The sequence below is a fragment of the Lucilia cuprina genome, chromosome 3, assembly GCF_022045245.1.
Source record: "Lucilia cuprina isolate Lc7/37 chromosome 3, ASM2204524v1, whole genome shotgun sequence".
NCBI lineage: Eukaryota > Metazoa > Arthropoda > Insecta > Diptera > Calliphoridae > Lucilia > Lucilia cuprina.
Genome location: NC_060951.1, coordinates 49476683 through 49499027, shown reverse-complemented (window position 1 = coordinate 49499027; position 22345 = coordinate 49476683). Strand labels below are relative to the sequence as shown.

General features: G+C 23.9%; 2 protein-coding genes across 4 annotated transcripts in view; one reads left to right on the top strand and one right to left on the bottom strand.

Moving 5' to 3' along the window:
- LOC111674909 (actin-like) overlaps positions 1 to 22345 on the top strand; it is a 72779-nt gene that overhangs the window by 12513 nt on the left and 37921 nt on the right. The window lies entirely within an intron of this gene.
- Positions 1 to 22345, bottom strand: part of LOC111674878 (adenylate cyclase type 9) — a 102685-nt gene that overhangs the window by 61848 nt on the left and 18492 nt on the right. Inside the window, exon 3 of one of the 2 annotated variants that reach the window (XM_046945340.1) lies at positions 6614 to 7145. The exons of the other annotated variant lie outside the window; for it this stretch is intronic. Within the exon in view, the coding sequence (XP_046801296.1) occupies positions 6614 to 6640 (27 nt within the window). The 5' untranslated portion in view covers positions 6641 to 7145. The remainder of the gene's footprint in view (positions 1 to 6613; positions 7146 to 22345) is intronic. 2 annotated transcript variants of the gene reach the window in all.

The window sequence follows — 22345 nt, the reverse complement described above, 5'->3', positions numbered from 1 at the left end:
AGAACTGAACTAGAACTGAACTAGAACTGAACTAGAACTGAACTAGAACTGAACTAGAACTGAACTAGAACTGAACTAGTACTGAACTAGAACTAAACTAGAACTAAACTAGAACTGAACTAGAACTGAATAGAGCGAGTACGAACAACTATTTGTCACTCTATCTTGTAAGTATTTGCATGAAAATAATATCCCCTTTTTATACACCCAGATATTTTATAAATATTTAATTTATATATGTTTTTAAAGTAGAACGTAAAGCTTTAAACAATTCAGTATTCAGTAGTGCAACCGTACCATCATTCCAAAGAAAAAGGGTAACACAACGGGATATGACATAGTTTTTACAACGTCATAAATTTCGAAATATTTATGTATTGCATTGACATTGAAACGCAAACTTATCGATTTTAGATGTAAGCAATTTTAGAAAAATGCAGATAAAAACGAGCTTAAATTTAAACGTAATGTAAAGTTTATATAAAAATTAAAGGTACAAAATAATTTAAAGCCCAAAAATAAAAATGTTATTTAAAAATATATGTAAATATAGTAAGTTACTAATGGCAAAACAGATTTTGTATTTAAATTTCGTTTAAAATATCACCCTTTTTTCGTAGGTATATACTTTTGTTAATGCCAGTACCTCAGCAACCATAAAGTACTTTTAAGGTTTATATGGTTGACTACTTATTAAGTACTTGTTTGTGTTTGTGTATTTTTTTAGTAAAAATTTTTACGTTTTCGTTTAATTTTAATATATTGTGTATGACATGTATTTGTATTTGTATGATTTTTTTTTTACACACGGATTCTAGGAAAGGATATGAGGTGATGGAATTTTTAAATATTACAAAAAAGTAAATAAATTGCGTCATATTTTTTTACAAACAAAAATATGATTTTCATATATAAAAATTTACATATGTAAATTTATTTTCTTTAACACATTTTCTTCAACAACTAAATAGATAAAGCTTCCGCTTTCTGGTATTGGTGACGAGTAATTTAAACTAATTAAATAATCTCTTAGAAAGTAAATTCGTATTTGTACGTAAACTAAAGCTATTTTCTCTCACTTATAGTCTTTTATTTAATAAGCACAATTAAAATTTTAATGTATTTTGTATTATTACATTAAAGTATTATTTACATTAAATCCTTTAATTCAAATGATTTAAAAATGTAAATCTAATTGTAATTCCAACTGCTTTGTTATGTTCATCAAATTTTTAAGTGATCAAACTAAATTAATCGAAAACTTACCGCTTTCCACAAAAAAAAAAAAAAAACGTAAAATATTTTAAATTTTCTAGCGAAAAGTGCTTTCTGTCATGTTCATTTATTTATATACACAAGCACAAATTAAAATATACAAACACACACATGTATAACTCTATAAAACAGGATATGTGTAAACATTTTAAGTTGTTATTTATGTCCTGTCAATCATATAAATTGGATAAAATATGAAAACAAAAGGACATTTATGCATACACACACACTCACACAAACATAATATTTATGTACATTTAGCCATGCATAAATATTGAACATGAAAACATTTTATTGGTTTTACAAATTTTCGTCAGTTAAAATATTTATAAATAAAATATAGATTATTTTGCTGTTATTTTGGTTCTAACATATTTATAGTATATATATTTTTATGTGATTTTATGTGATAAAATGTTTAAGGAAGTAAAGTATTTAAAGTAAAAATGATATGTTTGTCTGATGATATTTTTAGCATAGAAATAAATTTTAAAAAAATGTTCGATAGGAAAGCATTTATGAGTATATGTTCTATTTTAGGGGATTTCTCACACCAATCATTTCACTCAATTTTCTTGCTTTATTTTAGGGTAAAAGTAAAAACCACAAAATTGTTAAATAAAATAAATTATAGCCAGTCAATTGAATTGAGATTGAAAAGAAAATGTTTTCGATAATAAAATTTGTATAATAAAATTGGTTCTATGTGAATAAATTAAAGAATATTTTAATATTGGGTTAAAGATAAAAATGTTTATAAAATATTCGTTTAAAGCCAAAAATTTTAACACGTGTGGATTTAAACCTTTATGAACTTTTACGTTGTCTGCATTTATAGAAGGCTGGTACAAAAATTAATAAAAATAAACTACAACGGTTCTTCGCTTAAAGAATTTATATGTTTTTAACAAAACAATTACTCACATAAATGCATAGAAGTATATCACCCTTTACTAAGAAGACCTATTTCCATATTATCTTTGGTTTAACAAATATTTTGCTTAAGCTTAAATGATATTAACAACTTTGTACTCCATTCAAATGATGTTTTCTTTAAATAAATAACCTCTATATTATAAAAGTAAATTTGTGATTAAATACAACAGAAAAAAAAAACGCTAACAGGAAACCACATTATAATTACTTACAACCATTAAAATATTAAAGTCATACAGAAATCGTATTAAAATATTTATAAGCACAGACTTCTTTATTTTATGTTATTATGTAATTTCCAACAAAAGGTAAGTACCTAATTTAATTTTTGTGGCATGAAAAAATTTTTATTAAGTTTTGTGTCTCGAATCTTTATAAACAAAAATTTAAATTACATATTCTATTTTCTTTTTATCTTTTATGTTCGTATGTTTGTTTCTTGATTTTTGTTAGTAATTTAGTAGCCATGGTTAGATTGTTAGGAAAATTAAAAAAATACCACAAATACTATTATAATGATGAGAAATAACTTTTGTGTCTGTTAAGTGTGCTTTAGATAAAGTTTGCGCCAGTGAAATTTGCTTATTACTCTATAGTCGAAAATAAAGACTGCACAGACTATAAATTCTATATGTTAGACTATAAATTCTATAGGACAGACTATAGACTGCCTTAGATAGACCACATAATCGTACTAAAGAACTTGATGTCTCATTCTTCATAATAAAGTATTTTAGACAGTAAACAACTCTTATCTATAATACACACTCTAGGCTGCTCCGTAGTTCAGATTATATTTCAATTATAGATTATCTATAGTCCAGATAATAGACTATCTATAGTCCAGACTATAGACTATCTATAGTCCAGACTATAGACTATCTATAGTCCAGACTATAGACTATCTATAGTACAGACTATAGACTATCTATAGTACAGACTATAGACTATTTATAGTCCAGACTATAGACTATTCATAGTCCAGACTATAGACTATTTATAGTCCAGACTATAGACTATCTATAGTCCAGACTGTAGATTACTTATAGTTAATAATATAATCCATGGTGTTTAGACTATTTACTATCTGTAGTTCACTCTATAGATTTATAGGTCAGACTATACAATAATCTTTAGTCCTGACTACTACATACATATACACTTCCCAATTGTACAGAATATATGTAGGAATTAAAAAATAAAAAAATAGTAAAGAAAGAAATAAAACCAACATATTCCTTAATCTCATGATCTTTAATATACACACAATAAATAACATAAATTTAATGAAGAACAACACAAAAAATTAATCAATATTTAATGTACTTAATCAACGCTAAAGCAAAATAAAGTGAAAGTAAAGCATGAATCAAGGAATAAAATAAAAATTTATGTATACAAATGTAAAGATGCGGTAGAACTCATAAGAGAAAAAATAATGACATTGTTTAAAAATAATAATTTAAATAAAAAATAGCAAATTTAAATTAATTTTAATTTTTATATATAACCTTGTTTCTCTGTTAATTGGCTCCCTGTATTAAAAAAAATACAATTTAGCAAAATGTTTAAATTAATATTTTTCTAATTAACTAAATAAGTTTTTATTTGTTTATAAAAAATCTATTTATTGTACATCATCTACAACAAATCAAAACAATTTATTTTAATGATTTCAACAACAAACAAAAAAAGTTCATTGAACTTCAATGAAATTTATACAAACAACAAAATAAAACCCATCATGAACAAGTACTTGGTCATAGACGAAAAAAAATAAAATAACAAACACCCAAAAAACATAAAGATAGAAAAAAATCAAAGCATTTTAATTTTTAAAAGACCCAGCAGCAACAACAATGACAACAAAAGATTCAAAACAAAATCATAATTTAGTTAATTGTAACACGTGAGTTTTTTGTTTCTGTATTGTGTTGTTATATCTGAGGGTTTAATGATTTTGTTTTTTTGTTATTGTAGTTGTCATTGTCAATTTCAATATAATGAAAACGAAAAAAAAAATAAAATTATGTTTATTATTAAATTATTTTTATGATTCCAGCATTGCTTTATCAATAAAGCTAATCAAAGATGTGTTTAAAAAAAAATGTATACATAGAGTTAAGGACGGCATTTACAGCCACCAGTGGTCGATAGAATGTAAGCAAACTAATTAAAAAAAAAATATTCTCTTCTCATTTATAGAATTATTTAACATTTTATCTCTTTCGTAACTACTGTACAAAACAAAAAAAAAATTAATACCAAATTTAGACATCAATGAAATTCTCAAAAAATGTCTAGTTTCTTTAAGAAGTTAATTTCTAGGCATATTGTCTGTTAATTATAAACAATGTCAAACATATACTTCAACACGCACTTCAACACTGACAGTTATTTATTCTTACAATACAAACAAAATCCACAAAACAAATCTAATAGGTTTTTGTATTTTCTTAAATATTGGAATAATATTAATTAGTATTTTTTTATCGCTATTAAGTAAATGAATATTAAATGAAATGTGTTTCATTACATGAGAAACATTAGCCAATTAATATCTGTCTACGGTTATACAATTGATGTATATTTTTTTCATATAAATATAAATTACAATTGTTTTTGATTTAAATGAAATAAATACATAAATATCTCTTGCTAGATTTGAAATTTATTCTGCATTAGTCAAGGTTATGTATAAAAATAATTTATCCAAAATGTAAATGTTATGTTCTTGTAGGTACTTCATGGTTGAGCTCAGATGTTAAAGTATATTTTTTAAAATGAAACAGAGACTATCCAGACTATTATAACATTTAATGTGTTCCGAAATTATTGATACCTTGGAGAAAAAATAACCGAGACTATAGACACATATATAGCAGTTACATAAACTTATAAATAGTCTTAACAATATACTACTCTGTAATCTTGATTATATACAAATCTAAAAAAGCCTTGTTTTATGTAGTTGGGATTATAGACTATTCTATTGTCGAGACTACTCTATAGTCAAGACTTTACACTATTCGATTGTCAGGAACATACTCTACTCTATTGTAGGAAATATACTAATACTACTCTACAGTCAAGAATTTTGTCAAGACTACAGACTACCCTCTAGTCGAGGCTATAGGCTAATCTATAATGAACTGACTATAGACTATTCTATAATCGAGATTATAGACTACTTTATAGTCGAGACTATAGGCTTCTCTATATACTCTTGACTACAGAGACTTTAAAGTACTCCATAGCCGAGACTATAAAGTACTCTTTGGTCTAGTCTCGACTATAGACTACTCTATAGTCGAGACTATAGACTACTCTATAGTCGAGACTATAGACTACTCTATAGTCGGGACTATAGACTACTCTATAGTCGAGACTATAGACTACTCTATAGACGAGACTATAGACTACTCTATAGTCGAGACTATAGACTACTCTATAGTCGAGACTATAGATTACTGTATAGTCGAGACTATAGACTAATCTATAGTCTAGACTATAAACTACTCCATAGTATAGACTATAGACTACTCCATAGTCTAGACTATAGACTACTCTATAGTCGAGACTACAGATTACTTTATAGTCGAGACTATAGATTACTGTATAGTCGAGACTATAGACTACTCTATAGTCGAGACTATAGACTACTTTATAGTCGAGACTAACTATTCTATAGACTTCTCTATGGTCGAGACTATAGACTTCTCTATGGTCGAGACTATAGTCTACTCTATACTCGAGACTGTAGACTTCTCTATAGTCAAGACTGTAAACTACTTTTTAATCGAAACTATAGTTATAACCTAGATTATAGACTAGACTATAGGTGAGTTTATATACTACTCTTTTATGTATAATAATTTATTCAATAGTAAAAAGTATGGTTGTTAATTAGTTAGTAGAAACTATATATGTTATATTGTTCAGTCTTAAAACTATTTAATAGTTAAGACTATCCCTTTTTAGTTGTCCCTATAGTATAGTATTTCATTTTGAATATCTCAAAATTATAATATAAATTATTTGTAACACCGAAAAAGTCTCTAATACTTAGTGCAAAATATTCCTAGAAATTTTAACAATAAATAATGTACTTTTTCGAAAGAAAAGAAAAACTGTTTGATGTTTTAAAATTTAAATTATTTGTGACAATTTAATATAAAAAACAGAGAATATTATAAAAAAACAAGACCTTGTAACGCCTCAAGAAATATTCCCTGTCAAGAATCATTATTTTGAACTTGCAGACATATTTAATTTAATATACATAAATAAATACATACAAAAACATAAATAATAAATGTAAATAAAAACAAACAACTACCAACTTATACAATATGTATAAGGAATATATAAAAAAAAAACATTTATATGTATGGGTACATACCTCTGACATTTTACAATTTTCCTTCATGGTTTTCCTCAAGTTACAGTATATTTTTTTTTGCTTCAAAATAACTAAAACCGCAACGAGTTGATGCCAAGGATTTTGTGCTTAGTTTAAAATTTATATTTTTGGTTGGTTATTTTTTAAAAGATTTTTTATTAAGGTGTAAATTATCCAAAAAAAAGATGAAAATTCAGCTACTTAAATCACATACAGGAACATAAATGCCGGAAAACACACACAATTTGTTGGGTTTTTATTTCCGAGAAAAATGTGTATCAAAATGTATTATTTAAATAGTATTTAAAGCAAATTAGTTTTTTTCTTAATCTAAAGGGATTTTAAGTTAAATTGTAGATGTTCAATAGTTATAGAATTTAATAAATTTATAGTTCGTTTTAGCATTAAATGGCTTCTTTTTAGATTTTTTAATTTTTTAGGAAAATGCATTTTTGTTGCGGTTGTGTACTGTTTGTTGGATTTAATTATTTACTAATACAAAGTAAATATAATTTGAATGTTGCAAAAATAACTGCAAAGAGAGAAAAGAAAGAAACCAATTAATTAAATATTATTTAATATAATAGCATTAGTTCAATCACCATAATGATTGAATCTATGACATAAAAAATTCGTAATTTGATCAATGTCTAAACACCAGTATCAGCTTTAATCATTTATAAGCGTAAGAAAAAAGAGTAAAGTAATTAAAAATTTAATATACGCTTAATAAAAATATGCATATTTACTAGTTGTTTAAAATATATAATTTTGCATTAATTATTCTCAAAAAATATTTACATATTTTACTTATAACAAATACACATGTATTAAAAATCACGTTTGAATTATTTTTTTTTAATAATAAGAAAAAAATAAATTACAGACACAGTTACCATTAGAAGCAAAAAAACCTATAGATAAATATGTATAAAACGCAGTTGTGTTTATTTTTTACAGCAGGTCAATAATTTAAAAAATGTTCTTGACCTTTTATCTTTACAGTTTATATGTATTACGGTTAGTTAAACGTGACATGTTGAAGCCTAAAATACACAAATTGCTTTTTGGTATAAATTTTTTGTTTTCATTTATTTTTATTCAATGGTAAATTTATTTAGGATTTTCTACTCAATGACATGATTTAATCAAAAACAATATGTTTCAAAATTGAAAATCTAATAAATGCATTGACAAAGACCAATAGTATTTTTGAATTGTGTAGACAATTGTTAGAAGATTTAAAAATAATTGAATTGGTATTGACAAACCGTAGGAGTTGGTTGGTTTATACTTAATCAATAGGAGATGTTTAGGAATTAAGTCGGATTGTATGCAAGAAGCACTTTCACATGTGTTTGTGTGTGTATCTTGTGGGTGGTAATTGATTGAATTTGAATAAATTGTAAAGACGAAATGTCGTGTTGCTATAGTAAATAAACCAATAAAAAAATAGAAATATATATTGGAAGTGGTAAAATGTTTCAGTTGAATTGGAATTACTATTTTAAAGAGTAAAATTTTTGGTATTTATGCCAAAGACTATTCCATCGTTGGAGCATAAAGTGTTAAGTAGTTGAGACTATATAGTCGAAACTGAAGACTATTTGGATAGTCATTAATTAAAACTACAGCCAGCTCTACAGTCGTGCTCTATAGTCGAGTCTTTCGTCTCTAATATAGACTGTTTTATAGCCGAGACCATAGATTACCCTTTATTGGATACTATGGACCACTATTTAAAATCATGACTATAAACAGCTTTAAGTCGAAACTATCGATAATCGTAGAGATTATATATAGACTATAGACTACACTATAGTTTATCTATAATTGGTGATCAAGAGTAAAAAATAAGTTCTCTTACTGGTTTTTAGCGTTTTTTATATATGTGTAAGCATACATGCGTCTAAAATTAAGAGTGCAAGAAAGCTCTTAACAAAGCTCTTTGCCAATCTGGGCTCTATAGTCTCGCATACAGACCGTAGAATACTCTTAAGTCAAAACTTTGGACTTCTCATAATTGAAACTATAGAATATTCATTGGTTGAGTGTTAAAATTGGTCAATAGTTAAGACCACATATATATTAGTTCATATTTGGGAAAATTGTAAATTTTACAGATAAAGCAAAGAAAAGCAAAATGTTTACTTCTATACAAAGATTTAAGCTTTTAATATAAAATGTTTAAAAAAAGTATTAAAAATATTGTTTTTATGTATTTTTAATATTAAGCATTCCTGAAAAGTTTTTGGAGTGTACGAGTTTTTTGCAAGTTATTCTCTTGTTTGAAAATATTGTTGTTGTTTTTACAAATTTTTGCAATTTTTACGCTCTTGCTATGAGTTTTGTTTATGATCGGGTTATGTACGTGTGAATTGCCGAAAATCTTCGTAATTAGAACAATATGAACGCGCAACGCTGCTTTATAGTCAAAGCTATAGTAAGCTTTATAGTTGGGAGTACATATTGCTCTATGGTCGAAACTACTAGCTTTATAGTCGTATCTGCTATATGTTTACGACTATGGAGTCTATAAACTGCTATATATTTGAGACTATAAACTGGTCCTAGGGTTACTTTTCTTTCATTGGAATTTTTTGTTATTCAAGTAAAAGATCTCGTTTATATAAAAATAGGATAATTATTTTTAATCAGAGACCTAGTTAGTGTCATTTAAATTTTTTCTAATATATACTCTTATATATTTTCTAATAACAAACTTAATTGCAAAGAATTACTTAACGTTACCTAATGATAATTTTTTTAATTTTCCATTTCATAACACACAAGTTCAAATATTTCAAAAATATGCGCAATAAAACATTTCTATTATTTAATTATTTAATTTGCATAAATATTTATAATTTTATTAAAATATTTCTATTTCTTGCTCTAGCAAATATATAGAAATATATTTTTTAGTTTAATCAGCATCAATACATCAATCTAACACTATGTTAATTAAATAACTGACTGGTCCAAAAAAAAAAATATGTCAACTTGTCAACTATTTACTAAATTATAAACTCTGCCAGCCGAGTAATCAAACTCTGTTGCAGTGTCAGCCAGCATCAATATATCAGCAGTCACACAATTGATGAAATATATGAACAATCAATTTATAAATATTCAATAAATTTTATTATTTATTTTTTTCCTCTGCTTTTTTATTTGATTAAAATCATAATAACCACACGACCGACATATGCATTAATGAAATATAAAAATAAAAAGTAAAAAAGAATTAAAACTGAATTTCATAAAATCCGGCTGTAGGTATAAATAAATTAAATGAAGAAAAATTTAATTTTAAAAAAAATTATCATAAAGACAGCAGGTGCTGGCTGCATGGATGTTTGTTAATTATAAATTTAATTGTAAAAAAATATTTTTAATTATTTTAAGAAATTCTTTGAATATATATAAATAAAAATACATATCTAGTCTTGAAAACCCTGCAATTTATATTGTCTAGTATGAGTTATTTAGATTTTCTGTTATTGATTGACTTAATTTATTAAACCGAAGAATTATTTTTTTGTTTGTGCAGTCAATATAAAGTTTTTTAATTAGCACCTTAATTAATAATTTAAAAATATAAAAATTAACACTTCACGACTATTTTATTTGAATAATATAAAAAGTCATGATGATTTCTAATATTATAGACAAATTTGCATACATTTTGATTTGATGCGGAACAATTTAATACAATATAAAGGAATTTGTTTTTGGATTTTTCACAAATTTTCACAAAATTTATGGCAAATTTTCGATTAATTTTTTTAGAACAAAATTTTCAATAAGTTTGCTTTTTAGAGAAATATTCGTTAATTTTTCTTCATGTAGAAAATTTTTGATAAATTTTCTTTATATACAAAATTTTCAATTAACTTTCTTTAAATAGAAAGTTTTCAATTAATTTTCTTTAAATAGAAAATTTTTGATTAATTTTCTTTTTATAGAAAATTTATGATAAATTTTCTTCTTGTAGAACATTTTCGATAAATTTTAATTTTATAAAAAAGTAAAATTTTTTTGATAAATTCAAATAAAAATTTCAAAAAAATCTTTTTATAAATAATTTTTGATAAATTATCTTTTTATTGAAAATTTTTGATAAATTTTCTTAAGGGAGAAAATATTTGATAAAATCTCTTTTGTTGGGCAAATGTTTGACAAATTTTCGTTATGAATAAAATTAATGGAGGAAATTTTCGATAATTTTCTTTTGAAATTTTTCCGCAAATGGAGAAAATTTTCATTTGTGAAGAAAATTTTTGATAAATTAATTAAAAATAAATAAATAAATAAATCTCTAATAAATATTTTTTGATAAATTTTCTTACATTTTAAAGATTTTTTTGATAATTGTCTTTCTAATAAAATTTTCGTCAAAATTTATTTTTAAATAACATTCATAGGTTTTCTCTTTATAAAAATTTTTTGATAATTTTTTTTTAAATATTTGATAAATTCGATATTTTTATAGAAAATTGTGAATAAATTTTAAACAATTATTATAAAAAATTGTCTACATATTTTTTTATTAAACATATTTGAAAAATTGTCTTTTTAAATTAGAGTTTCGGTAAAATTTCTATTTAGGGGTTTTGTTAAAATTCTGGGTAAAATTTTTCTTTTTTCACTTCTTATAAAAATGTTGGTTAAATTGTTTTATTACCAAAAAATGTTGTTGAATAACGATATCATACCTTTAAATTACTATCAGTCTATTAAAAGAGCAACACTGTAAACATACTAATAGTAATAATAATTTTCACATACAATTTTCATTATTATTTAAATAAAAAGTTAAAAATATAATAATTTGATTCAAGTATACACACTCTCACATATTGACAAATAAAATAGATTTTGGTCAATATAAAATAAATAGCTTAAAATAAATATGATCAAAATCACAAAATAAATATGAACTACTAAAATGCCAATAATTTTGTTTTCTTTATGAAAAAATTTAACAATTTTAAATTTTAGCTTTTTGGCCATTGTTAGTGGCTGATGTTATTTGGTTGTTGTTGGTTTGTTGGCCATTGCTGTTCGTTATTGTTGTTTTGTTTTATTTCAAACCATCTACTTAATTTACATGTTTAAACATCCAATTACGCTTAAGGCTGCAATTATAAAATATGACCAACTTGTTATACTTGAGTTACAAACATGAAATTGAAAACTTAGAACACAAAACAGGGAGTGCAAAAAAAATGTTGCTTTAAACAAAAAAATTAATTCTGATTAAATCACAATAAAGGCAGTAAATAATAAATTTACTTAAAAAAAGAGATTTGAGTAGATAAAATAATTTAGTCTAATAAATTTTGTCAACAAGTTTTATGGATTTTTGTAAACTTGGGAAGTTTCTAATCAATTTACATATTTATGTTTAAAGTTTAACTTTTTATCTACAAATATGTGACTTTTCAAATATCTAAAATCTTTTTAATGAAAGCTCTACTATAAAGCTTTGCCTGATTACAAATTTTCAAGAAAAATCTGTCGAAAGAAAGCATTTTGAAATTAGTATGTATAGTCAGACATTGCCGACCATAAAATACCCTACACTCGTCAGTATCGTCAGGCTTAATCAGTATGTAAAAAATGTGGAGCTTTTCTCTAATATGAAATTATAAAACTCTAGTTTTCATATTTCAATAGTTTTTTCAATAAAGACCAGCTTTTTTATCGAAAGCTTTTCTATAAGAAATACTAAGGGAAAGTTTTTCCTTAAAAAAATAATCAAACGAAAGCTTCTATGTAATGAAAACTTAAAGAACTGAAGCTTTAATATGGAAAAAATACGTTCGAGAAATGAGTTTTCAATAAAAAACTTTTTACAACAAGTTTTTTGATAATAAAATAAATTTATCGAAATAAAGCTTTTTTATACATACATATGTATATCATCATAAAGTTTTCAAAAAAATTTATCTTAAGCTTTTTGAACAAATGATTTTCAACATAAAAATATCCTTGTAATAAAGCTTTTCTATAAAACACATTTTGATTGAAAGCTTTTCCTATATTTTGAAACCATTCGAACGAAAACTATTCTATAATAAATTTTTCTATAGAAAATCTTTCTAACAAAAAGTTTTCTCCTTCACTGTACACGTGCCTATAATAAGTTAAGATATGTATTTCTAAACTAGTAGACATGATGGTGTCATGATTATTTCTGAGCTAATTTTTATTTTTACTAGACATGTTCTGTAGTCTCCATTCTAAATATGCAGTCACTACTAACTCACATAAAAAAGCCAAAAACGCCCAAACGAAAAAAAAACAAATCATGAAATTTACTGATTAAAATAAGAGTTATTGACACCCGAGTAGGCGCGAGACGAAATTTAAAACACTCTATAAACAATTATTAAATGCATTTTATGACACAAATGCAATCGTCTCCAGACAACAACTATATTTTGCATTTTTTATAAGTTGTACTGACTCAAGTCATGCACACGCTAAAAATTAAATAAATTATTAAGAAAAATATATATGTATATAACAACGAGTAATTGTAAGTAGTATTTGACACCTTTTGATAGGTGACTGCAAAAAAAAGTTAAATAAATACATATAATAAAACCCGTTAATTTGATGTTACAAAAAAAATTGTAAATTAAAAACATCAGGGACCCAATTAACGGCGGAAACTAGTTGAATACTTTAAAAACTCTCATTATTGTGATTATCTCATTTTTTACTAATATGTTTTTAATCAAATATTCCAAAAATGTTAAAAAGTTTTACAACTTCCTGCCTCAGCTGTGCAACATTGCAGAGCAGCAGTTTTATTTTGTTGCACTAAATTTTTTTGAATAGTACTTGAATCATAGAAACTAGATAAACATCTATTACATAAATATTTGATTTAGTGTAAGACTTTATAGCAGCCATGGGGGTTTATATTGAAATCATAGAAAAGCATGAAAGTTAAGCTCTTTTTAAAGAACTTGCATTTTTTTTAAAACTCTCAGCTAAAACTTGTTTAACTGCTGATTTGCACCAAAGTATTTATATAGTAGTATATGTGTTGCCCATCACTGCATTTTATGTTTAGTTACATAGTATGTTTTCCCTGTTTATTATTTTCTTTATGTACTGTAGGCAGTTTGTATTTTGCTGCAAATACCTACAATTGTTAATGGTATCAGATAAAATAAATATTTTATACAAGTCATAAACTTTAAAAATAACGAAAGAAAGCAACAAGTTTTGCCTCCAACCTCGTCACACATGTGTAACACTCATTCTATATACATACATATATCTGTTCTAATGCTGGAAGTGTAAAAGTTTAGTAGGTTAAGAAAGTCTGTTAATTTGTAAAGTTCGTTGTTGTCTCTTTTATAAAACATTAAAAATTCAGTAGCTTTAATTACAGTAGTTAGTTAAAAATGAGAACACAAATTTGTGTTTGTTTTATCTTTTAAAGAAATGTTGTAAAATGATTTATTTATTGTTGTCTTTAGATACAGAAATTCTTTCTAAAACAACTGTAATTAAAAGTTTTTTGTTTTTAATTATTACTTGATTCATATCAAATTAATTTCATTATCTGAAGAAGGGGAAATTTTTTAATATTACATTTTACTCCTTCAAAAAATATATTTTGGAAAAAGAGTTTTACACATTTAATAAGTATAGAATTGTTTTGAGTAAGCAAATAACGTATCCAAATTTTTTTATGAGTAAATAATACAAATTTATATTTGTTTAATCAATTAAAATCCACAAATACCTTTTTATAAAGGAACATTTTCGAAAATATTTTTTTTATAAAAAGTTCAAAAGATTAAAATTTTTTATAGAGTCTATTTTTAAAACAAATACAAATAGATAAATTTGCAAAAGTTCTGAAGATTGAATGCTTTTCTATAGAGAATATCTATCGTACGAACAAATGCTTTTCTATATCAACACATTTCAAACGAAAGCTTTCTTTTAGAGAAAAGCTTTTGAGTAAAGAAAACCTTTTGAATGAGAGGATCTTTATAAAAAATTTCAAATGAAAGTTTTTGAATAAAAATAACTTTTTAAACAAATGAATGTTTATAAAAACTTTCCAAATCAAGGCATTTCATTAGAATTACCACTACATTAACTGAGGCTTTTCTATAAAAGAATCCTTTTTAATAAAAGTTTTTCAATAAAAAAGAAAAAAATTCGAACTAAAATTTTTCTATAATGAAAACCTATAAAAGGTTTTCTTTAAAGAAGCCATTTAAAACGAATGATTTTCAATATAGAAAATGTTCCTTTAAAATAAAATTTTCCAAACGAAAGCTTTTCTTTAAAGAAAAATTGTAAACGAAAGTGTTCGAAAAAAGAAAACATTTAGAACGAGAGAATTTCTATAAATAATTTGCAAGTCAAGGCTTTTTAATAAAAATACAAATTGAATGAAAGCTTTTCTGTAAAAAAAATATTTCGAAAGAAAGATTCTTCAAATAAAACCTTTTTTATCAAAGAAGCCTTTTAATTAAATGTTTTTCTATAATTAAACTTTTCAAACGAGAGTTTTTCTATAAAACCAACTTTTAAATAAAATCTTTAAAGATATATTTCTAAACGAGACCATTTCTATAAAAACCGTTCAAATCAAATCTTTTGAATAAAGTAAGCTTTTTGTATGTAAGAATTTCTATAAAACCTCTCCAGAGCGAAAAACTCTCTGGCGAGCTTTTATTTCAGAAAGCCTTTAATTAAGAAAACCTATTTAATTGGAACGTACAGAGAAAAGCATTAGTACAAAACCTAAAATTTCTATATAAAAAAAACTTTCTTATGTGAAAGCGCTTCTATAAACAAAATTTTAACAATAGCTTTCTATATACTTATGTAGAAAACATTTTTTGGCGAATGTTTTCTTTTCAAACGTAAAATTCTCCACAAAAAAATTTTTGAACAAAATTTTTCTTATATCGCCCCAAAGAAAGCTTTGTTTATTCTTTTTTTTACGAAAACCTATTCGACAAAAAGCTTTTCTATATAGTAAACCTATCCAAACTATAAAAAATAAACCTTTCTGGCATCTGTATTTAAATCCAGATCCAACTACTTGTATCATACTAATAACCACAAGCTTATCTAAATTTATTCACAACTGTACTACTGCCCTACAATTTTCTCAGCAATAACTAAAAGTGATGACGATAAAACTAAATCACTTAATTATATTTAAAAAATTTTTAAATATTTTCATCAGTACTGATTGGATTTGTTTGAGCTTATATAACACTTTATATGTTATAAAATACCAGTCTGTATGTATGAATACATATAAGCAAGTAGTAGCAAGCAATGCATCATACAAATCGTGTAAAAATTTAATGGCAGCATAAACAAACTGGTTAAGCATGCGCCAGAGTCACAAAGTCTGCTTGAAAATATGTGTTTTTTTAATACCAAGACAAAGATTTAAATTTAAACCGGCAACAGAAACTGAAACAGACTTGTTGAGTTCCAAGTGAAGATGCAAACAACAATTTTTTTTATTGGTAAGAAGAAATAAAATAGTTTTTAATTTTGCCTGTGAAAAGAAACATTTTCATATTGTTATATATAACAATTTGTATAATGTAATTTGATCAACTTGTGTTGTTGTCCATATGAAATTGATATATTTATGTCTGGGTGTAAAATTTGGTTTATTAAACACATTAATTTAGGTTCATTAAGTTTTAATAAACTTGAGTTTAATTACCTATAGCAACAAGAATAATGTACGTATACAATTATGTTCCATATATAAGTACTTTGTATTCGCAAAATTTTCAACTTAATTCATATTGAGAAAATGTTTAAGTTTAAAAACTTGCTTAAGAATATAACAAACATCTGTATGTTTTATAATAACAACCAAAAGACAAGATTAACAATTTTATATATATCCCTCACTGTGACATTAAATTTAATATAAAAAGCTCCAAATATGTAATTTTGTCTTATCAAACTTTATGCCGAAAACAATAATAAAATTGTTGTGTTTTTATTTTGCAAATTGTAATAAAATTTAATTAAAATTTAATGCTTTCATTGTATTTTCTTTTTTTTTACTTTTCTATAAAACCCACATAATATTATTTAATTATTTTTATTAATAACCCCCTTCTGAGATCTGCAACAGAAGTTAAAGACGCGCAATGTTTTTGTTTTTCAAATGGGAAATGCAGTATGACACCTAAAGAATAACGACCATGAGGAAATACCAACAACAACAGCAATTGCTTGCCCTTGTTGTTTTGCAGACATTACTGTAGCTAAGTGCTCTGTACTTAAGAGACGATGGAAAAGTGATAAAAAATATGTAACAATCACTTTTCACAGAAAACATTAACATTAAATGTTTTCAATGCAAAATTTGTCAAACGGAAGTTTTTGAAAAGGAAGCCTTTTGAATAAAAGCTTTTCTAATGCAAACATTTTAATTTAAAGCTTTTCTTTTGAATCATTTAATTGAAAATTTTTATTTAAAAAAACTATAATTTGAAAACTTTTTATTGATGATATTTAAATTAAAAGCTTTTATATTCGAAAAATTTTAATTGAAAATTTTTCTACAGAAAACCGTTTTTATAAATAAACTTTGAAAAAAGCTTTTTTTAAATTTTTCTAATAAATGCATAAAAAAATTAAAAAAGTTCTTATATTAAAAAACTTTTTATAGTAACCTTATAAACAAAAGCTTTTCTATGAAAAACAATTTGGCTATTTCAATAAAAATAAAATTATAAAAACTCTTCGAAAACCATTCAAAAGAAAAAAGAAAGCATTTCTATAAAAACTTTAGAAAAACCTTTCAAACATAAAGCCATTCAAATTCAAAACTTTACAAAAAAATTTTAACCGAAAGCTTTTCTACAAAAACCGTTTGAAAGAAAGCTTTTATATAAAAAAATTTAGAAAAAATATTTTATCTTCAAAACTATTCGAAAGAAAGATTTTCTATAAAATCCTTCAAAAAAAAGAAAGAAATTGAAACTTCTACAAAAACCGTTCAAAAGAAAAACTGTTCAAACGAAAGCTTTTCTATAAAAGCAAAAAATCTCCTATCTACAAAAACCATTCCAATGTAAGATTTTTTCTTAAATCCTGTCGAACAAAAATGTCTTTCCAAAGAATATTTGTAAACAATTTTGACCGAAAGCTTTTACATAAAAACATTTCAAACTTATTAAAGTTTTATTTGGAACCATAACATTTCAAAAAATTTGTTTCGTATGAAAACTTGTTTATAAAAAATAATTGATTCTTTAATTAAATGCTTTTTATAAAAAATCCAAACGAAAGCCTTTCTATAAAAATATTTAAACAAGAGCTTTTATATAAAAAACTTATTTTTAAAAAGGTTTTCTATTTGAAGTCACGATTAAATCTCTTTAATCAAAATTTCTCAACACACTGTCATCTCTATGCCACACAATAAGAGCACTTAGTAAAAATGTTTACAAAAAAATATAGAAATAATTTTAATGGTTGGGCCCCAGATGCAGAATACAGAACACACACACAAGTTGAAGTAATAAAAATTTATTTTATACATTCTCTATATTAAAAATGATGTTGTAAATAAATTATGTTTGTAAGCACGACAGACAGTCTTTAGTTTTCTGTAACATTTTTTTACTAGAAATGTCCTAGGGCAACATAAATTTTAAAGCAGAAAGACAAATCGGAAATAACAATTAGAGCAATCAACACTTTGCCTATACTTCTTCCGAAATGAAATTGCTGTAATAGAGCACTTTTGTGTTAAGGGAATGTAGACAGAGTTTAGTCAACTAAATGTGTATACAGTTCCCAAGATAGTTATAAGAGGGTAGATAGCTAGCTTTCTTGCAAATAGTCCATTAAGATCTTTAAATATAATTTAATTTTAAAAATACAATTTTTTAAGCGTAAATTTAATATTAAATAAATTTTTACTTACAGTTTATAAAGAATTCAATTTAGCACAAGAAAACTTACCTGAAAATAAATTAAGAAAAAATATTATTAGAAAAGTTAAACATTTTACTTAAGACTTAAATTTAAAAGATATTTTGAAAAAAATTTTACAAGTTTTTATATAAAAAAATATTGAAGTTTTATTCTAAAAATTTCCATAACAGAAGAAAACAACAAATAAAATGGTTAACTACAATATTTTTACTTAATTTAAAACCAAAACCCCAATTAAATTAAAATGCAACTATCTCAGCTGGGATTCCATAGTTTGCTATGTGCAATGCAACAATTACTTGCATATTTATTACTTCACTAGTCAGTCAGTAAGTCATATTTAAAAATAAATAATAAAGTTTAACAAAAAAATAAAATAATAATGTCACAGACACACACAGTAACACTCTTAAACACATACACAAACCCATACAAAACAGGTTTGTCTTGTTGTAATTGTAATAAATATGTATAAATAATAAAAAGCAAAAGCTGCAACAACAATGCAAATTATAAAAGAGTATGATTTAATAAAATCAACTAATTATGACAGTTTTGTATTAATTTATAGAAACATTTCCTCCCTGCAAATATGAAAATAATGTGGAAGTAAGTGGACAAGTTAGTGTGTAAGTGCGTTAAACTGTTCGCTTTCCCTCATCTCTCTCTCTCCCTCTAAGAAGATTTACTATATGCCAGTGAAAATAATCATTTAGTAATAAAAACAATAAGAAAACTAGTTGCTTTTTTTAGTTTATTTATAAAATATTGTTTACATCATTTTATTTTACATTGAACTATTTTTTTTCTTCCAACATTTGTTTCTACTTCTCTAAATAAATACACAATGTATTTGTTTTGTTTGTATGTATATATGTATGTGCATTTGTAAATTTGTTCAAACGAGTGTTAGTATTAGTCAATAAGTGCATGTATTTAGAACAAATTATAAAACAATTTAAACATTTTTGAAATAAACAAACAACTTGAGATGTGTATGTTTTTCTTTTATTTTTTTTTGCTAAAATTTATTTGTTTACCAAAGTTGTCATTGTTTTAAACAATTTAAAGAGCGTTATTTTATAAACTTTAATACATGAGATTTGAAATTTTATTTTAAATAGTTTTGATTTTTTTCATACAAGAGTTCTTTTAGTGCTAAATCATATGATTTTATATAGAATTTAACATAGAAATAAAATATTAAAAATACTTCTCTAAAAATTTCCCGAAAGAAAACTATTTTATAGGAAATTTTTATTCTCAAAACTGTAAAAAGCCATTTTATTGAAAACCTTTCGAACGAAAGCTATTCAATTCTTTGAAACCCTTTCGAACGAAAGCTATTCTATTGAAAACCTTTCAAACTAAACTCTTTAACCAAAAAAAAAAAAATAACAAATTAAGAAAATTTTCAAAAAAAAAAAAAAAAATTGTTTCAGAAAATTTTCGAAAAATTCAGTTTTTTTTTTTTGAAAACCTTTGAATTTTTTTGTTTACAAGAGTTGTCATTGTATTTAATAATTTAAAGAGCGTTATTTTATAAACTTTATAACCAAGAAAAAAATAAGAAAATTGTCGAAAAATTCAGTTTTCTTTTTAAAACTTTTTAAAAATTCTGTTTTTTTAATTTTTTGAAAAATTCTCCTTTTTTAAATAAATTTCAAAAAGTCTACTTTTTTTGGAAAATTGTCTAAAAAAATCACCTTTCTCATAAATTCATCGAAAAATTATCTTTTTTAGAACATGTTCGAAAAACTCAATTTTTTTAAATTTTTAATAAATTCTCATTTTTGAAAATTTTCCGAAAAAAAGATAATTTTTTTAGAAAATTTTTAAAAATTCTCTATTTTTAGAAAATTTTCGAAATTTTTTTGAAAATTTCTCTTTTTTTTGGAAAATTAAAAAATATATATTTTTGAAAATTTTAGATTTTTTTAACTCCTTTGTTTTTTAATTTTTTGTTTGTTTTTCTATTAGATAATTTTCTAAAATTCTCTAAAAATTTTCGATGTTTTTTTTTAATTTTGAAGTTTCAAAAAAATTTCCCTTTAAAATATTTTCAAAAAATTCTCTTTTTTTAGAAAATTTTTTTTTTTTAGAAAATTTATATATTTTAATATTTTTTTCTTTATCAAAAATAATATGTATTAAAAATTAATTAGAAGAATTTTTAGAAAACATGTACTTCATACTTTTTTAAAAACTTGCCTAAATTTTTTTTTATAAAATAAAATTATTTATTATTACTAGGCAGTCGTTTTAACAAATCGAGTTTCTAAATTTTAGTAAAACAACCTTCGTATATGAATATCTCAAAATATATAAAAATTATAGAATTATTGATATTTAAAATTAAATTGATTTTTTATTATTATTAATTTGATATTTTTTATTATGATTTCTATACAATTCAATAACGTTTGAAGTTTAGATGAAAAAAAAACGTGAGTACTGTTGTGCTGCTTGTTTCAAAAGAAAAATGAAATATAATAAAAAAATTAATAATAAACAAATGAAAAATTAAATAACATTAATGAACTAATTAATGAAGTTTTTAGTACTCAAAACATACCATACAGACTCAAATGTCAAAATACAACAGATTATTGTAATCTACATTTGGCAAAATGTGATGTCAAAAAATGAGTCAACGAAAAGTACTAAATTGAGTTTCCGATCCTTAATTCCGACTTATATATAATGGGGGTTATATTGTAAATCAATTCCCCTTACTTCACTTAAACTTTCATATAAATTGTTTTTGTATTTTCAAAAATTTTTGTGAAAATATTTTCAACGCAAGGGGGAATATAAAACGTGAAAATTTCTTTATTAATCATTTAATAAATGAATAAACATTTCTTTTAAACAAGCTTTAAGGCAACTGCTTTAAACAAATATTAATCAATTTCTTTTCGCAATTACTTAAAATAAATAAATGGTTTAATTAATTTTTATAAATCACTACACTTTAAGAACAAAAATACAAACATTTCCAGAAAGTCAATTATTTTCACAAAGAACAACAACAAACGAAAAATGTTCAAAATTGAAATAGAAAATGGACACGAAATGTTTAAATATTTATTGTTACAATATTTAGATAAATTTGCAAATGAATGAATGTACAAGTAAAACTATATATGTAAAAACCCATTAAATAAACAATAAAAAGATTTTTAAAAGTAACTAAAAATTTGCTAAACACTTACAACTACAGTTACACTTACATGTATTACATTTATAAATAAACAGAAAATTTTGTGTTTAAAAGAAATTTATAGACTTTTAAAAATATTTTACTCACGTACATAAAGTTTAATGTCAATTTAATTGTTTAATTTTTGTAATAATAACAATTTTTTTGTTAAATTTCTGTAAGCAATTAAAACATTTTCTATGACGTGACAAATAATAAAAGAAAAAAAAAACAAAAATATTTAGACAATTTTTTTATTGTTGTAGAGTTTGGCAAAAACTTAAATACTAAACAGCTGTTTTGCATTTTAATTATAAAATCTATACACGTTTTGGGGGCTTAACTTTACATACAGTTTGGCTTCAAAGAAAATACAAAACCACAACCTAACTAATTAAATATTTAAGTCAAAAATTAACAAAAAATCTTTTCTTGTATAACATCTTTAATAACAAACAGGTGCTTTTTTTCTTATTTAATGTATTTTAATTCTGATTTTTTGAAAAAAAAAAAAAAATTTTCTCATGTTTTTAAATTTTTATCTGATATTTGTGTGT